The sequence below is a fragment of the Phyllopteryx taeniolatus genome, chromosome 3, assembly GCF_024500385.1.
Source record: "Phyllopteryx taeniolatus isolate TA_2022b chromosome 3, UOR_Ptae_1.2, whole genome shotgun sequence".
NCBI classification, from domain to species: Eukaryota; Metazoa; Chordata; class Actinopteri; order Syngnathiformes; family Syngnathidae; genus Phyllopteryx; species Phyllopteryx taeniolatus.
In genome coordinates, this window is record NC_084504.1 from 24,964,782 (window position 1) to 24,981,335 (window position 16,554).

General features: G+C 42.2%; 1 protein-coding gene across 3 annotated transcripts; it reads left to right on the forward strand.

Annotated features, from left to right (window-relative positions):
• Positions 1 to 230: 230 nt before the first annotated feature.
• elovl7a (ELOVL fatty acid elongase 7a) lies at positions 231 to 5,976 on the forward strand. 3 transcript variants are annotated; one of them, XM_061767841.1, is made up of 8 exons: positions 232 to 390; positions 1,777 to 1,862; positions 1,945 to 2,204; positions 2,308 to 2,388; positions 2,983 to 3,039; positions 3,107 to 3,212; positions 3,305 to 3,441; positions 4,832 to 5,976. In XM_061767841.1, exons 2-8 carry the CDS (start codon positions 1,799 to 1,801, stop codon positions 5,078 to 5,080), a joined length of 954 nt encoding a protein of 317 aa, XP_061623825.1. In that variant the 5' UTR covers positions 232 to 390; positions 1,777 to 1,798; the 3' UTR covers positions 5,081 to 5,976. The 3 variants fall into 3 exon arrangements, with proteins under 3 accessions (XP_061623827.1, XP_061623825.1, XP_061623826.1); XM_061767842.1 differs by having other exon boundaries at positions 1,945 to 2,135; XM_061767843.1 differs by lacking the exon at positions 2,308 to 2,388 and having other exon boundaries at positions 231 to 390; positions 1,945 to 2,135.
• Positions 5,977 to 16,554: the final 10,578 nt, after the last annotated feature.

Consider the following 16,554-nt stretch of genomic DNA (forward strand, 5'->3'; position numbering starts at 1 on the left):
GAAATCTTTGATTTTTTTGGGGGTAGATATTGTGTACATATTGTACAGTATCAGTTATTTCAATGATTCTGATGACGGAATGTGTGTGACGCACGCCCAGGGAACGCAATGTGATTATGAGGCATTACCCAAGAATGGCTTCAGATCATTGGGGCCACGCGCCATCCATTCAGCGACCGAGCAGGATTTGAGACCCCGCCCCCTCTAAAACGTCATAAATAACCCTGGGCGCGCGCCTCATTAGCAAGTGAACAGAGTTCGAGGTGCACCTGTGGGAGTAGGAGTCGTACTCGGCCCCCTTTTTTTTGTTTTTTTCCCTCCTCCCCCCTTTAACTGCAGTTCAAAGCCAGAAAGGATTTGTTGCTGAGTGGTTAAACGACAGGATTACAGGTAAAAGGTTTTCTTACAACTTTTCACAGGTGCAATTTGTCGACCTTTTAAGGCTTGACTTGTTGAGTTCGGTGGATGTAAGTGGCAGCTCGACTTGTTTTTCGTCCCTTGCGTTATCGCATCACAGCCACAAACGTTCTTTTATCCTGGTTACTGTCATTAAGTGGCTATTAAGACCGTGGGATTCTCAAAGCGGGTAACTGGAGAGATTTGCTGCCTTTCAATGAGGCTAAAGCTAATTTCGACTCGTGCCGGGGCTAATGGGCGTCCTTCAAGTGGGTTATTTCACTCGAATTGTTGGGAGTTCGTGCTTTGTCTGTTATTTTACTGATCTCTTTTCGAAAACCTGTTCGGTGGCCTTTTATTTCGTGTACATTCGCTCTTATTTTTGTATCCCCGTCTGTACTTCCGCTTTTAGCAGCCGATGTACTGCAGTGATTTCCTAATATGGAATTCCGTTTCGCTTCTCTGTTCTCCAGGCATTGTTCCCTCACTACTGGTCTTGTTTTCGTCGAACAAGTCTATCTAGTTTGTCGTACCGGTTTTGGCCCACACTGTGACAAGTTGAATTAAGAACAATTTCTGTCTCCCTTTACAAATAGTGCTTATTATGGCTTCTGCACTTGCTGACATGGCAACTCATTTGCGTGCCACGCTGTGATTAAACGATGCCAAGTTGCTAATCAATCCGAGAACAGAGAATCAAGAGTACAATCGCGTATTTTTATTTTTTTTTCTCCCCCTGAAATTGTCATTACACCTGGCAAGTTGAAGCACTCCATGAAAGGATCACTTTAATAAGCATACTTGTAATTATGAATTGCTTAAAAGCATGTGGAAGTGCTTGATCCCTTCGCTTTTTGACTAAGAAAAAAAATGCCTCAAGGATTCTAAATTGGTGGGTTATGTGTTTCGGGGGACACATTGTCAATTTGTAGGTATAAATTTTATTTTATTTTTTTATTTTTTTGTCTTCGCGTTTATGACTGGTAAACATCCATTTGTTAAAAGAGAAGAACAAGCAAGCAGATTTTATTTTGGTGCGTGAAAGTGTAGGGACATTTTGACCTCTTTGCCAACCATCTGCATTTCAATCATTCTGTGATTAGAATCCTGTGTTTTTCTAAAACTGTATTTATTTGTAAGTAAATCTGTTTTTCAATGTCTCACTGTTTGCTGTGAGACTGTCACTTATTGTACTGTCCATACACTCATTGCTTTGTGTGGCCTGCATGGCGCGCACACAGTCCTCCCTTTTATGTCTTGCTGTCCAGTACAACTAAAATATCAATATGCTGATTTTATTATTGTAGTGAAGTGGTACTGTTCCACTGAATGTACATGAAAGAAGACTAAACTGACTTCCTGTCTCCCACCCCCATTTAGCTGAACTTTTAACAATCTAAAGATGGAACTCTGTGATATAAAGTCTTCCGCTTCGCTCATGTATGATGGCTTCATCCAGAATGCCGGTAGGTCCCCCCTCTCCATACTGTTTCCGTTTGACATGTAATAAAAAACTCGACGCGTCGCCCGTTTCATCTCCCGTTGCAGACTCTCGCACGGAGAACTGGCTGTTAATGTCGTCTCCCGTCATGCAAAGCCTCGTCATTGTGGCGTACATCATCTTTGTCATGTCGCTGGGTCCTCGCATCATGGAGAACCGCAAAGCCTTTGACCTCAAAGGGGTCCTGGTGGTGTACAACTTCAGCGTGGTGGCGCTGTCTCTGTACATGTGCTATGAGGTGAGTCGGCATCAACCGTCTTCACATGCAGCAACGACGCGTGACGTCGCCAAAGGGTCGACGTTAAACGTGCGTCAGGGTGATTGATTTCTTTGATTGATTGTGCAATATTAATGGCAGAGAAGCATGCCGAACACTTGGCTTGCCAATTAACTGGCGTGTCTCTTTCTAGTTTGCCATGTCGGGATGGGGAACGGGATACTCCTTTCATTGTGACCTCATTGATTACTCTGAGTCGCCACAAGCTATGCGGGTAAATATTTTACATGCAGTCCTCTTTTTGAGGACCCCCTCTACACACAATGGAGGAAATAGGTACAGCTGCATATTCTCAATGTGGAGTACAAGAACTTTCAAATTCTGCCTTTTATATGATTATGCTCAATTTGTTCTGTCACGTCAAAATCATTGTTGCTTTATAAAACCTTTTATTAGCTGTACAGGTAATGTTAAGTCTTGAGCGGTGTAAAGATGAGCAGTGTATAATGAAACACTGCTAAAATGAAGTAAAACCACTTGCCCTTTGAAATGCCTGACAGACATCCAACGGAGAGGGGAAGAGTGACTCTTTCACCTAGCAGCAATCTTCCATTTGTGGGTTAACACACTTTTTGCAGTTCCATTAACTGGCATGTTTCTGTGATGGCATGGAAGAACGGTTTTATCTTTGGCACTGAGCTGAAGTCTAAAGTTTGGTTTTGCATCTTAGTTTTCTATTCCCTCCAAAAGTGATCATTTATAAAGGCAGACTAAGTAAATCTTTTGCATTGTTCGTGTGCGTGTGTGTGTTTTAAAGTTCAAGCTTGTCTGCAAATGGAATGACTGAATTAATCTTTATCTCCTCTAGATGGCGGCAACGTGCTGGCTTTACTACTTCTCCAAGTTCATTGAAATGTTGGACACAGTAAGTAGCAGTGAGCTCAGGACAATTTGGCAAGCATCTCAAACTGATTTCTCTCCCCCCCCCATAGATTTTCTTTGTACTGAGGAAGAAAAACAACCAGGTGACATTTCTTCACGTGTACCATCATTCCATCATGCCGTTTACCTGGTGGTTTGGTGTGCGCTTTGCTCCAGGTACCACAATCTCTCTCCTTGTACTTTTATTTTACTATTATGCAGTTTTTAACAATCATGCTTCCATTTATTTATTTTTTTCTTCCCTCAAGGTGGTATGGGGACTTTCCACGCCATGCTCAACTGCGTTGTCCACGTCGTCATGTACTCCTACTATGGCCTGACCGCCCTGGGCCCCAAATACCAAAAGTACTTGTGGTGGAAGAAATACCTCACCACCATTCAGCTGGTACGTCAAATCGAGTTTCTCTCATTCGGATTCCCCCGCCCCATGTTGTTTATTGGTGCTGTAAAGCAAACGTTCTCCTCGTACACATTTTGCAAACAATGGGTAAAGAGCACAATGTCATGTTAGTTGCTGTCAGCAATATTCTATAATATAATATTCTTCTCTGGGTTCTGGTTAAAAGGCAACTACATTAGGGCTCGGTTCAGAATAATTCTCATTTCCTAATCACTACATAGTTGGTGGGTTATTTAATTTACTCATCAGTGGAATGAAAAATTGTTTTGGGACAGTACTCGGGCACGCTGTTAATTTTGTCATTGCTTTCGGAAAATTACAACCGGATCGATGTCAGCTGGTGCACTTTCTGTAACAAGTATTTAACAATGAATAAATTATATTTCCAGCACATGTTATGCAAAAATATGATAAAGTACTTAAACCTATCCATGGTGATAGTGCTCAAAATATTTTTGTGCCACAACTCATGAATGTATTGTGCTGAAAATCAAATGGTACCCTGAACTTTTTTTTTTCCCCCCTCCCTCCTTTGTGGTAGTGCAAATTACCATGGATATATAATTTTCTCGTGACATTGTTGTTCACTACTGTTCAAGATGAAATGTACATTGAGGGCACTAGCTATAGATATAGACATAAGCTATAAACTTATATTTGCTACACCTTTGAACAGTTCTACAATTGATCAAACCTACGATACAGTGGTGCTTTGGCTTCCAAGTTTTTGTTTGGTTGGAACTCAAAGCACTTGTGTATTAAATCATTTTCTATTGAATGGAAACGGCAACACAAACTTATGTTACGTGTAAGAAAAATGGCACTCTACTGTTTTGTACTTGATTTAAAAAGAAAAATAAATAAATAAAATAAAGTATTAAACTGCTTGCGCATCATAATTGAATGTTCCGCTCCTTCTGGTGTATGCTTCTTGGCCACCAGGGAGCAGTATAATACACAGTGACATACTATATACTAAGATTTGATGAGAAAACAGACTGTTGCAAACTTAAATATACTTTATAGGAATAAAACCGTTCTCATTTTTGATGAACATTTAGGCATACTATGCTACTGTAGTTTATTGTTGGTCATGATGGTAGAACTTAGAGAGCCATTTTATTTTTTTGAGGAGGTACCTGGTGTAAAAAGTTTGAGAACCATTGATGAAGTGGCGAGGGACTGATCCTGAACACAGCCACGGGCTCTGATGGCAGCCATTTTGTGGCATCTGTGTGAAAGCCCACAGTTTCCGCAATATCCTTCTTTGGGTTCAGTGTCAAAGGCAGATAATTTTTGGCTCTCATGGCAGACATTTTGTGTGAAAGCAGCAAAGTCTTAATTTCTCCCCCCCGCCCCCCACCCTCTTGTGCAGATCCAGTTTGTGATGGTGACCACACACATCTCGCAGTACTTCTTCATCCGAGACTGCTCCTACCAGTTCCCCATCTTCATCTACATCATCGGCCTGTACGGCCTAATTTTCCTCTTCCTCTTCCTCAACTTCTGGTACCACGCCTACACCAAAGGCAAGCGGCTGCCCAAGGTGCTGCAGGCCCAGACGTGGGCCCACCACAGCAACGGCGTCATGAACGGCAACGCCACCCACGACAAAGACGACTGATTGGTGGCTCGGCACAGGGCCGTTTTGCGGCGGACTATGTTTCGCTCTGATTTAGCTTTTTCTACTTGCAAAAAAAGACAATCTTTAAATTATGACCAGTTATATTTAACCCTAGACGAAGGGATTTTTTTCTTGTATTTTAATGTTTACTCTAAAGTTAATTCTGCCACGGGATAACTTGTATTAACTTCACCTACGGCATGACTGAGACTCCATGACCCTGATCTGTGCAGTACCTCCCCGCATAAATGCCTTTATTGGGTGGGACTTTTTTTATTAGGATTTTTTTGTTTTTTGTGTGTGTGTGTGTATGTAGTGGTTCACAAAAGTCAGGGTTGTTAATTTCACAATGCCTTATCAGCTGCGTCTAGTCCATTTTTATGTATGTTCGAGGCTCCGCATCCTGTCTAAGGCTATTAACTGTCACATGCATGCAGAACAGGGTGTTTATTTTATTTTTAAATGTAATTTCACACCGCTATGGCTGGAGTCAAAGATCCTGATGGTGCCGGGTTAAGCGAAATGTTCTCGTGAAGCGTGACCAATTATTGGGAAGAAAGCCAGGAGCTCCCGGGCCTTCTTGTTATATATCTATATATAGAGATGTTTTAGGATAGTACAAATGCTTAATGTGCCAAGCTGGAGCGTCCGTGTATTATGATGTTAAGCTGTAAAGTGAATGCAGCAGCACTCCTGTGATTGACGGAGGATACTAGTTTGAGCTCGCTGGTGGTGTGGATTAGAGAAGAGGTTTACAGATTGAATGATGCAGTTCCTGTTAATGTCTAATATCCTGTTCTCAGTCCAATTTTGTTAACCATTTAAATAAAAATTGTGACTTTGTTCATATTGTATTTTACGTATTTATGTATAATAAATGTTGACTATGTACTTGAGTTACATTTGTAGTGTCTTAATGTTGAATTTTACTTTCATTGTCAAATTTTATTTTAGTGCCTTTATTGGTGGTTTTCCCCCGTGGCTGACATGTAGGAAGGAGGTTCACAAATAGTTTTGTTCGGGTGCTTACTGAGTGGTAGATAAACTTCGATGGCCGATGTCAAAAATGCAGAATAACAATGTATTTAGCTGCAACAGTACAGGTGGGAGGGGCAAAGTATAATCTGTTTACCAGCACCAATTTGGAATTGGTGTGAGAAGACTATTTTTCAAGGAAAGGACTGACATTGTAGCTTTCATGAAATAGAAATGATGGTCTCACTCAGGCCAGTTCCCTAGTCCATACATCTGTTTGTTTGGAACACTGGTTGACTTTAAGCTTTTATATGCTTAGTAATGCTAGACAATGCATGTTGCCTACGATAATACAGCACTTCTCAATTTTTAATGTATGCATTTTAAGGAATTCTCTTAACAGATTCATAAAATATAGCTTATGTTGGCTATTGGTCTGTTATTGCTGTGGTGTAATATTAAACACGTCAGAAGTGTTGGATTATTTCATGAGAGGAATTGCACCGGAGTCCTACAATGCTAGCCGGTTATTAGCCTCAAGGCTAATAGGCAAAGTCAATCCTGTTTTCGCTAAGGTAAGCCAACCTGTCAAATGATTCTGGGTCATTAACTCATTCAGTGCCAGCCTTCCCAGTTAATGTGGATATTTGACTTCTAAAGCCGTCAATGGCAGTGATTGTGTTAAGTGAAACCATGTCATTTTATTTCCGCTTTTCTTCGCGCCAGGCAGCGATAGATGTTTGAATTGTGTGGGGATGGTGGTGGTTTCAGATCAGAATCAGAATCATCTTTATTTGCAAAGTATGTCCAAAAAACACGCAAGGAATTTGTCTCCGGTAATTGGAGCCGCTCTAGTACGACAACAGACAGTCAATTGACAGAACACTTTTGAGAAATAAAGACATTGACAAAAAAAAAACAGTCACTGAGCAATAAAGGGTTGCTAGTTATCTGGTATTGCCGGTAGATTTATATATTTATTTATTTTGACAATTGTCAGATGGCCATTTTGGGGTTGCGCTGTCTCCTTGCCACTGCAGCCAAAGTTTCTCTGGGAACTTTATAGCTTTCATTTCACCACATTTAAGGAGGCTGGAAAATATATAACATAGTTGATAACTGATTATGCTTATACATAGAAAAAAAACAAGAATGAAAACAGTCAGTCTACTCGTCTTTCCGTTTCAAGCTAGCTAATCCTCCCGATAAGGACCTCCCAACATGGTGGACGAACAAATACCAATCACGTGATTTGAAGCTATATCTGCTAATGTTTGCATACATTTTTTAGAAGGTGCATCGGATTGAATGGTCTGCATTTGGACCTGGACCAGTCTTTTGCTGGTGCTTGCTGTAGTGAATGTAGGTAGCCTCCAGACCAGTTGTATGCATTTTAACTAGGTAAGTTACGATGTTTAATAAACTTTATTTTCAGGGTTTTGTGAGAACATATCAGGTTTGCTCAAATTTATTGCAAACGTTCCTTCATTTTGTAGTATTTGATGTGACCGTTGCACGGTTGCAAGGTGAAATGGAGCGTATCCCATGTGAGTTTTGGCGAGCGGCCAGGTACACCCTGGACTTGTCGTCAGCCGATCATAGTACACATAGACAATAATTCACACTCACATTTACACCTGGGGACAATTTAGTCTTCAATGAACCTAACATGCATGCCTTGGGGGCTGTGGGAGGAAGCCGGAATAACCCATAGAAAACCCATGCATGCATTGACAGAACATACGAATCATACATAGGAAGGTCAAAGTTGAGATTCAAAGTCAGAACTGTAAGGCAGACGTATTAACCACTAGTCCCACCATGCTGCCATTTATGGAAATACACAGTATATCTACTGAGATGATCTAAAAACCCATAAATTTGAACTCTAAATAGCTGAACAAAATGTGGTCTACAGATGGACGGTACACGTACAGTATATCCTATTTTCAAACTGAGACCGAGGAGAGCACACTGACCTGTCTATCGGACACCTTCACTACACACATAATGATGCCGCTGCCATCCCAAAGTAACACTGAGCATTGTGACACCTGAGCTTTTCCATAACAGGAAGTTGGGATTGTTGCAACATATTACAGAAATGGCATGTTTTCTGCCATTCCGTTATAAAAAATAAGTTAACCACTGATTAAACTAAATGACAGTTGGTATTTGTAACATTTATGTTTGAGAGCAAATGGACAGATGACAGGCTGGTAATTGGATCACAAGGTTACCAAACATGAGTGCTTGTACAATGTTAGAGAGGGCCTGTTATTTCTTCAGTGCCAGTCATGACCACCGTGTTAAAGAAAAAAATACGTGGTGTTTCGAGAGGCTTCATTTTGTTGGAGGTGTGACATGATTTGGACACCAGTGAGGAGCATCTCCAATGTCCAATTTGGGCGTGTCTGCTGAATGCGCTGAAACCACGCGTCGCTCAACTGTCAGTCAAATACCTGTACTACCACCTGGAAAATATATGCTACTTTGTCTAGTATTATTCTTATGCCTACGCATAACTGCATGTGTGAGCCGCAAATATATATCCACTTAAAGCTCTTCGGTGCCTGGAATATATCCCATTGAGTCGTCTTGGGGCTTTTCCACGTCGTTAAAACGAGGCGCTCTAAAAGGGAAACGCTAGCCCGAAGCCCTGGTCCAACCATTGGCTGCCAGGTTGGACTTGAATGGTCTTTCTCACCGTGACATGCTTGCACTCACAGCCAACAACGAGGCACTCTAAGGTAGCCACACCAGTGGACTGTTTGCAGGAAAGAGACATTTTCAGCTAGCTAGCCAATTTCCATCCCAATTACGCCGGATAACCGCTGATGCGGACGAAAGCGCTCAAGTTCTCGTACAGTGGGGGAGTCTCTTGCGTCAATGGGCCCCATTTTAGCCACGGGCCAAAAAAATCCAAAAAACTGAAATTGTGAAAAACATTTGAATGCAATAGCTCCACAACTGAGTATTACATAATTCTCAGTCTTTGCACCTGACTTCAACAATGATCTTCAACCATGTAATCTCTCAATTCACTTTGCAGGGTTTTTAACCCAAACCTCTAATCAACTGTTATACCTACCGCCCCCTCCGACCCCAACATTAGTCCTTAGTGTGATGCTTTGCCCTATATGGAGCTATGATGCTAAATAACATGCAGTATATGGTGGACATGAAGTGTTTTTGTGTCAGTTTGTGGGAGACTGAAAAGCAAGCTTTGCGGACAAACAAACCCATAATCATCGAGTATCTTGCCTTGTTTGCGCTTCAGTGAGGTAAAGCACCAAACTGCAATTAAAACAATAGCTCTGGCCCTTGCACTTTCACACTTAGCGGAGGCAATATCAAAAAGGTCAGTAGTCTTACTGTTTCAGCTTTAAAATGCAACAAATCCACACTGATGCACGATTCAGACTGGCGGGGTGTTTTTGTCACTTTTACTTGAACTTTGCAGAGCATCAAGTCTTCACACCTCACCCCAAGGAGAACATGTCTTTTTTGTTTGTTTTTTTTTTTTTTACTGTGATGGCTGCTGTCAACAGCTCCACAGTTATCTCGCTGGGCACAGCACTGGAACAAATCTGATGCTGAGTGTTTTTTGTTTTTTTTCACAGGTTCTTATCTGCCTCGGTGCAGTGTAACACGTTGTCCCCAAAGTTGACTTATTGATCATTGTTTTGTCGTCCGTTTTATGTCCAGCTGAGATTAAATTGACTTGCATATGATTGTATTTGTTCCCCTCTGGCTTTACAAACCCAACCATTCCTCATGCTCCAATAAGTGTTCCTGCTGTTTATTCAGTGGGTGTTTATTGTGATGCAAACAGTCAAAATAGGGGAGCACTGAGCTTTTGCATAGTATTTGCATAACCTTTCCACTCCCATGAGTTTATGAGCCTCGTAGCAGGCCTGCTTGCTTTGCTGATTCCATGTCTGCATTCCTGTTTGCTTCACTTCCCCGAGGGCCTCGTCCGTCTCCTCTCCAGACAGTATCACCTCTGCCTTTTTATTCCTCTCGAGAAACAGGATGTACCAGTGGGATAGCCAGTAAAAGAAAGGCTCGTCTTACCGCTAAACTAAGCTAAGCTAAGCACCTCAAGGATCCAGCTCCAAATTCATGTGACGCATACGTGGGTGGAATGGCATTTGTCATTGGACTCAGAATGGATAAGACGTTCCTTCTCAACAATCTTCGTCAACGGGGCCGTGAACCTTGTGATGCCAAATAAATTAACAAATATTCATGCAAGTTTTCAAAGGTGCTTTTATGTGGGGGGGGGGAGGGAAATGGTAGCACACCATTTTTACAGTCGGTCGTTTTGGAAAGTCCTATTTCTCTTCCAGTGGCAAAGTTACCAATTGCACTCTACTCTAGAGATTATGAGCCAAATTGATCTCTTTGCATTCAACTGAATCATTGCGCTAAAGTAAACATCAAACTCATATTGGTGAGGTGGGGCCCTGCAGATGTTGCCCATAACGCGGAGGGCTTGGCAAAACAAGTCTGTTAATTAAGAAGAACCTGTAGGAAAAGTCGAATCATTACACAGCTGTACACAGCGGTGTATCAGTTATAGCGAATCTGTGTGTGTTTGTGTGTGTGTGTGTGTGTGTGTGTGGGCCAACCAAACTTCCATCCATCCATTTTCAACACCGCTTATCCTGGTTAGGGTCGCGGGGCGCTGGAGCCTATCCCAGCTGACTTCGGGCGAAAGGCGGACTACACCCTGAACTGGTCGCCAGTCAGTCACAGGGCACATATAGACACGGACAACCATTCACACTCACAGTCACACCGTCACTGAGTGGGAACTGATCCCACGCTGCCCGCACCAAAGTCAGGCGAGTGCACCACTACACCATCAGTGACTTGCCAACCAAACTTGCACCATATTTTAGTCTCGCTGCGCTAGCCCCTCCGTGAGCAGACCCGACACTTCATGGGTAGTCTTGACTTCCTGCTGGTGGGCATAAGGTGTTCGAGTTTGTGTTTGCCTATCTGTTCGTCTGCCCAGCGATTTGGGTCATCGCCCTTGGAGTATGTCGGCCTTCCTCCAAGTCCCGTCCCCCCCCCCAACCCCCACATCTAAAACCTTCTCCTCTTCTCCCTGCTCCCCTCCGGGGTCCAAGGGTAGCAGTGAAAGGGATCTTGTTTAGTTGCAAGTCAGCGTGATCTTCCCGACCTCTGCTGGATTCATAATCTGTAAATTGAAAATTCCTTCACATCAGAACTGGCAACAGAGGTTACAGTAGGCTAAATGAACTAGTGGGGTTAAATAGCACTGAAGTGACATGGACTGAAGGCGAAGAGAAATGGCGGGATCGCTTTGATCACCCCCATTTATCAAGGCAATAAAAGTTAGCAAGCTAGCAAATTAGTTCTTACCTCCTTCATGTCTTTCTGGAGTGTCTGGGGATGAGACTCTGCTCATCCTGGTTGATCCAGACGGCAACTAGTCGTATGACGAATCCGGGTCAGGTTCTCTGAATTCATCTGACATTTTTCAGATGAGCTGGGCTGTGGTTGAACGCGCCGTGAGCTACGCTGACTCTGACCACATGGCGTCAGTGGCTTTTTTTCAGATGGCACTACAGAGAGTCTGTAGAGTTTTTTTAGATGCCGCTGATTGTCCCCTAATTCCTCTTCATGAATTCTGTCTTTTCTCACGATCACAACACTCTTTATATTGGAACTATTGCGACACAATAGGCATATACATACTCTCCAGTGTGAGCTGCCTGAAGTTGTCCAGCTTGCAACGTCTCACCATTTTCTCTCATCTCTCATAATCTATGCTGATCTCTCATCCAAATAGTTGCATTGTTGCCAACGGGGTCAATTTGTCAGGCTAATTTACAAGCCTGACATTGATGGACAAGCTCTGCCAGACAACGGCATAAAAACCTGATTTACTTGGTTTGTCATGGGCAGTCCACAGTTGGATTCAAATTGACGTCTATAGACGTTATTGGCAGCACTATAAAATATAAACCATGATAAAACTTAATAAATGAGAATATATATATATATTTTTTTAAATGAAACCGAAAAGTCACACATAGTGTTGTAGTAGCATATTTGTGTGATCACATGTTCCTTTAAAGTGGGTGTGGCCTAATGAATGACATCAGGAGTTCGGACGCCAGCTCCGGTTGGCCATTTTCCACACACTAATGTCTCCTCCATACTCCTTGCGAGTGTTTTCATTTCCTTTTTGTGTATTTGGCTGCTTGGGCCATTCAATATAAGGCTGAAAGTGCATTAGTTAGTGTGCTTTCCTTTGTTTTCCACGACATTCGAGCGGCAGCGTATCTTAAGATCACGTCATGCCTGGATCAGACTACAGAATTTTAGCCCCATTATTCCCCAGATCGGTTCCGACATATTTTGTCGGGAACGACAAAACTGTGTCTCAACAAAAATCGATAGGACAAAACTCCTAGTGTGACATAATCCACGACCTAAATCTAAACAAGTCTAGCACATTTGTTTTTTTTGGACGTCTTCCATGTGGTGTAACATAGGAAAAGGCAATCCTCCGTCACTGCACCGTCATGTCGACCAATAGGATTGCATCTTGCAACACATTGCCTTCCTTGCTCACCGTGATCAACATATATTCGCACATACAAATCAAAGTCTACCGAAACTTTGGAACATGAATCGACAGAACGCTGGCATAATGTTTATGCACAAATGTTAGTGCTAGCACTAGCCAGCTATCTAACTAGCTACATAATGTTATGTTGCTTGCTTGCGAGAGGTATTAAAAGTACAGAAAAATTAGCTCAAGCTCTCCTGGAAGAATGGACAGGACAAAACGTCCTCTCCGGAGCACCCAGGGATGACAATTTTCCCCCTCTTTTTGTTCTTTTTTCCTAGCACAAAACATAGCCGCAATCATTGTTGTTTTTGCCGCCACGGTAACGTTTGTTCTCGGTATATTTGACACGCTTTCCGGTGCCGCCTCCGCTGACAGATTGATTTGAGAAGATTAGCTCAATGATTGTCAAAGACGGGATATGGTGATATCGTAAATATATGTCGTGTCGTGTTGCCAGTCTTCTAACCAACACACGGCAAGATTTTATGGCAGAGGTCTGACAGTGCCATCGTGAGAGACCACATTTGTCTCGTAGTCTGATCCGGGCATATGTCGAATTTTGACAATACAATACAGAAAATCGACACTGACAGTCAATTGTAAGTTAAGGTGCCACTGTACTAGGTATGTTACTTCATCCAGAAAAACGGCCGGCATTTTCTTCCCATTTTTTTTGTGCCGACATTTAGGCATGTGGATTTAGCGGCGGTCCACCAACATTGCATTTTCTCATTGTTTTGTGTAAGGTAATACTTTTGTGTAAGGTAATAATCAGATTACGGTTGTTGGGAAATCCCTTTACCGCCTCGTTTTTGAATTTTTCACTTCGGTTGAGATTTCTTTGTGTTTCTGACAAAGATGAAAATATTCCTCGATTTCGGCGTCGAAAATCACACGTTCATAGGGTTCGTCAACGATAGAACCTACATGTCCTTGATTGCCGATTAATATTTTTGTTTTCTGTGAAGTTTGAAGTAATTCCGGCAATGCAATTGGTCCGAGTTTGACCTTAAAAATGAGATACCCCGAGCGGATGCCGCCGTTGAAAAATCGGAAAATGTTTAAACATCACGTTTTGGGGCATTTTTCTACCAAAGAGTCAAACGTTCTGTCACAAGTTTTCGAATGATTTACATTGATTTCTGAGCAGAAATCACCATCTGTTGGAGCTGTTGTAGCACTGACGGATGCAGAATCAACCATTTGGCCGTCTACTGTTCAATATATTACAGCCAGGCTCCAGAAAGAAAGGCAGTATTCTCCTGTATGTTTTTTAGTGCAGAAGAGCCGTCGTTGGCTGATGGCTCACAGTGAGTGAAACGCCTTGGGCTCAACATGTTCCAGCCATGTAAGGAAAAAGGCAGAAGGGCTAATTTGACATGATGACTAGTGATGTGTGTGACACTGTTACATAGGTGAGTTGTTTTTTTGTTTTTTTTTCCTCCCAGTGTTAGCCCCTCTGAAATACATGACTATCTAAGTCAATATGACTTCTTGTACTTGTTAACTTGTAATTCATGGGAAAGAGAGAGGATTGTGGATATTTTTTTTGTCACATTCTTTTCTTAGGGTCCAGAATGTACCAGGCTATTTGTTTGCTCTGGACTTTTATTGATCCCTGAGGGGAAAAGCTTCTCAGCAGACAATCATTTAAAGTCAAATATTGATCTTAACGTCTGATAACTCGCTGACCTCCCTGTCCTCATTTAGTGTGACGTCTGAAGAAATATGGCACAGCCCTTTTAGTGTGCATTGGTTTTAGCCGTCTTAATCGTTCCGCTCCACATAAAAGCGGATTTGTCATGTCGCCGTTCCTCCCGCTCCACACGTTGGCAGTGGCTGAGGCCAAGAGTGTAACACAATTTCTGGGAATTCTAAATAGCATCTGGAAAATTGTATTTGCCACCAAATTTCTCCACAGCTGCATTAGTTTTTGGGAGGATTTGGGATGAGGCAGGCATGCATGGAATAATGCACCCAACCCCAAACCTTTTTCCTATGGGGTCCTTTCAGTCCTCTGACGGCCATACTAAATGAATATTGTGAGCTATTTGTGGGTTAAATGTTTTTTTGGGCTTCTTAAGAACAGTTCCTCTGAGTTTTGATCTGTTTTTATAATTGTGTGTCAGGCCGGTCAAATGCTCTCAGCCCACGGGCTATAGTTGCCCCACCTAAGCTCTAGAGGATGTCATTCTTTTAAATTCTATTTTTGTGATGTGGCCACAAAAGGGTGCCAGTGATGGGAAAGAGGAACAAAGTGATGACAATCATAGGACAAAAAAATTGCGATCATTGCAACCCAGAGCTAGCGTAGCGACGAAAACAATGTAAATGTGTCCCTTTCCCAGTACAATATTGCCAAGTCAAGTTGACAATAAAAATAAGGGTTTGCCCATCTTTTCTGTTCAAGCAGACATGCATTTTTCCCACATTGTAAGAGTTTCTCTCTGTCTTATGGTAACGCTGTTGCTAATGTTAGTCTGTGTTAACGCTGACTAACAGCTGTGCTTACTTTTTGGCTTTGCAATTATCGAGATTCTGCTTGGAAATGGAGGATCTTCGCCTGGCCTACAGCCATTATGTAAATTATAATAATGGCAATTCAGAACAGCTCACTCACAGACATATTCTCAGAAATATGCCACTGGTGCCAATGCTGGTTGCGTAGGGTCATTTGCACCAGTGCTATGACGTTCTGTTCTACTTGCGCACCTCCAAACACCAGTTGAGCTTCATACTGCTAGAGTCAACCCGGAGGGAGCTATAGTACAAAATTACGTCAGTCCGTATGTCACCGTATCGGTCTCGGTTTAAAAAGCGGCGACTAGAATTCACTGGCTTCTTGCTGTGAGATGGTGGTTGATGTTCGTGCCTGTGGTCACCACCCTCCAAACTGCTGATGTAATAGGGGCCCTCACTCTGGACTGACTAGCAAAGAGCTGGTCCTAATGTGGCACCAATTTTGTGAGCTCTGAGTCATTGCTTTTGCGGTGCTTTAGCTCTAAACTTGTACTGGCTCTAACTCAGTGTGAAAGGGGTATTAGCCATGCAGTCAGTCGTTTGGTACTCCACCCAGTGGGCTCAGTACAATATGGCAACAATAAGTGGACAACCGTAATGAAAGTGGAATGAGAAGAGTAAACCACCTGCCGATTTGCGAATCACCATTTGTGAACTCACCTACTTGGAAAACATGAAGGGCCAGGCGAAACACATTTCATTTTATTTGAATGGGATTCAAATTAAACTGTCAAGCAATTCAGAAAAGCATGATCATTAAACAAAACATAACCATAAAGAAATTAATGATGGTTGTTGTTCAGTCATCAGTCGTATTTAAAAAAAAATCACAAATTCTGGCAGGGTATGTAAACTTATGAGCATAACTGTCCATATATGCAGTCATACGTACCCCTGTCATATTGGAATGAAAGTGTAGGCTACACCTTTCTCATAACCTCTAGCTGGCGGTGGCATATTGGAATGAAAATGTGCACCTTACTCATAACCTCTAGGTGGTGGTAGCATATTGGAATGAAAGTGTACAGCTCTAGATGGTGGCATACATTTATAAAATGTGAAAGTTTTTTTTTTTTTTCCCACTGTACATATGTATAATGTGCACATATGCGTGTATATTGACTTTTGACAAAACAAAACAAAATCCACATACATGAGAAATTATGGTATATTTGCTGAAAAACACACCTCATCGCGCTTATCTGCATATTTTTGTGCTCTCATCCTAAAATGCCACCCAAACGCCCTTGGAAAGAATTTTTATTTTTATGGGCTGCGAAACTATAACAAAAATCACTGGATTGTGTTCAACATTTAATCACAGCTTCTCCTTCCGCTTTCCCCAATCAAATCCGTGCTCTTGTCT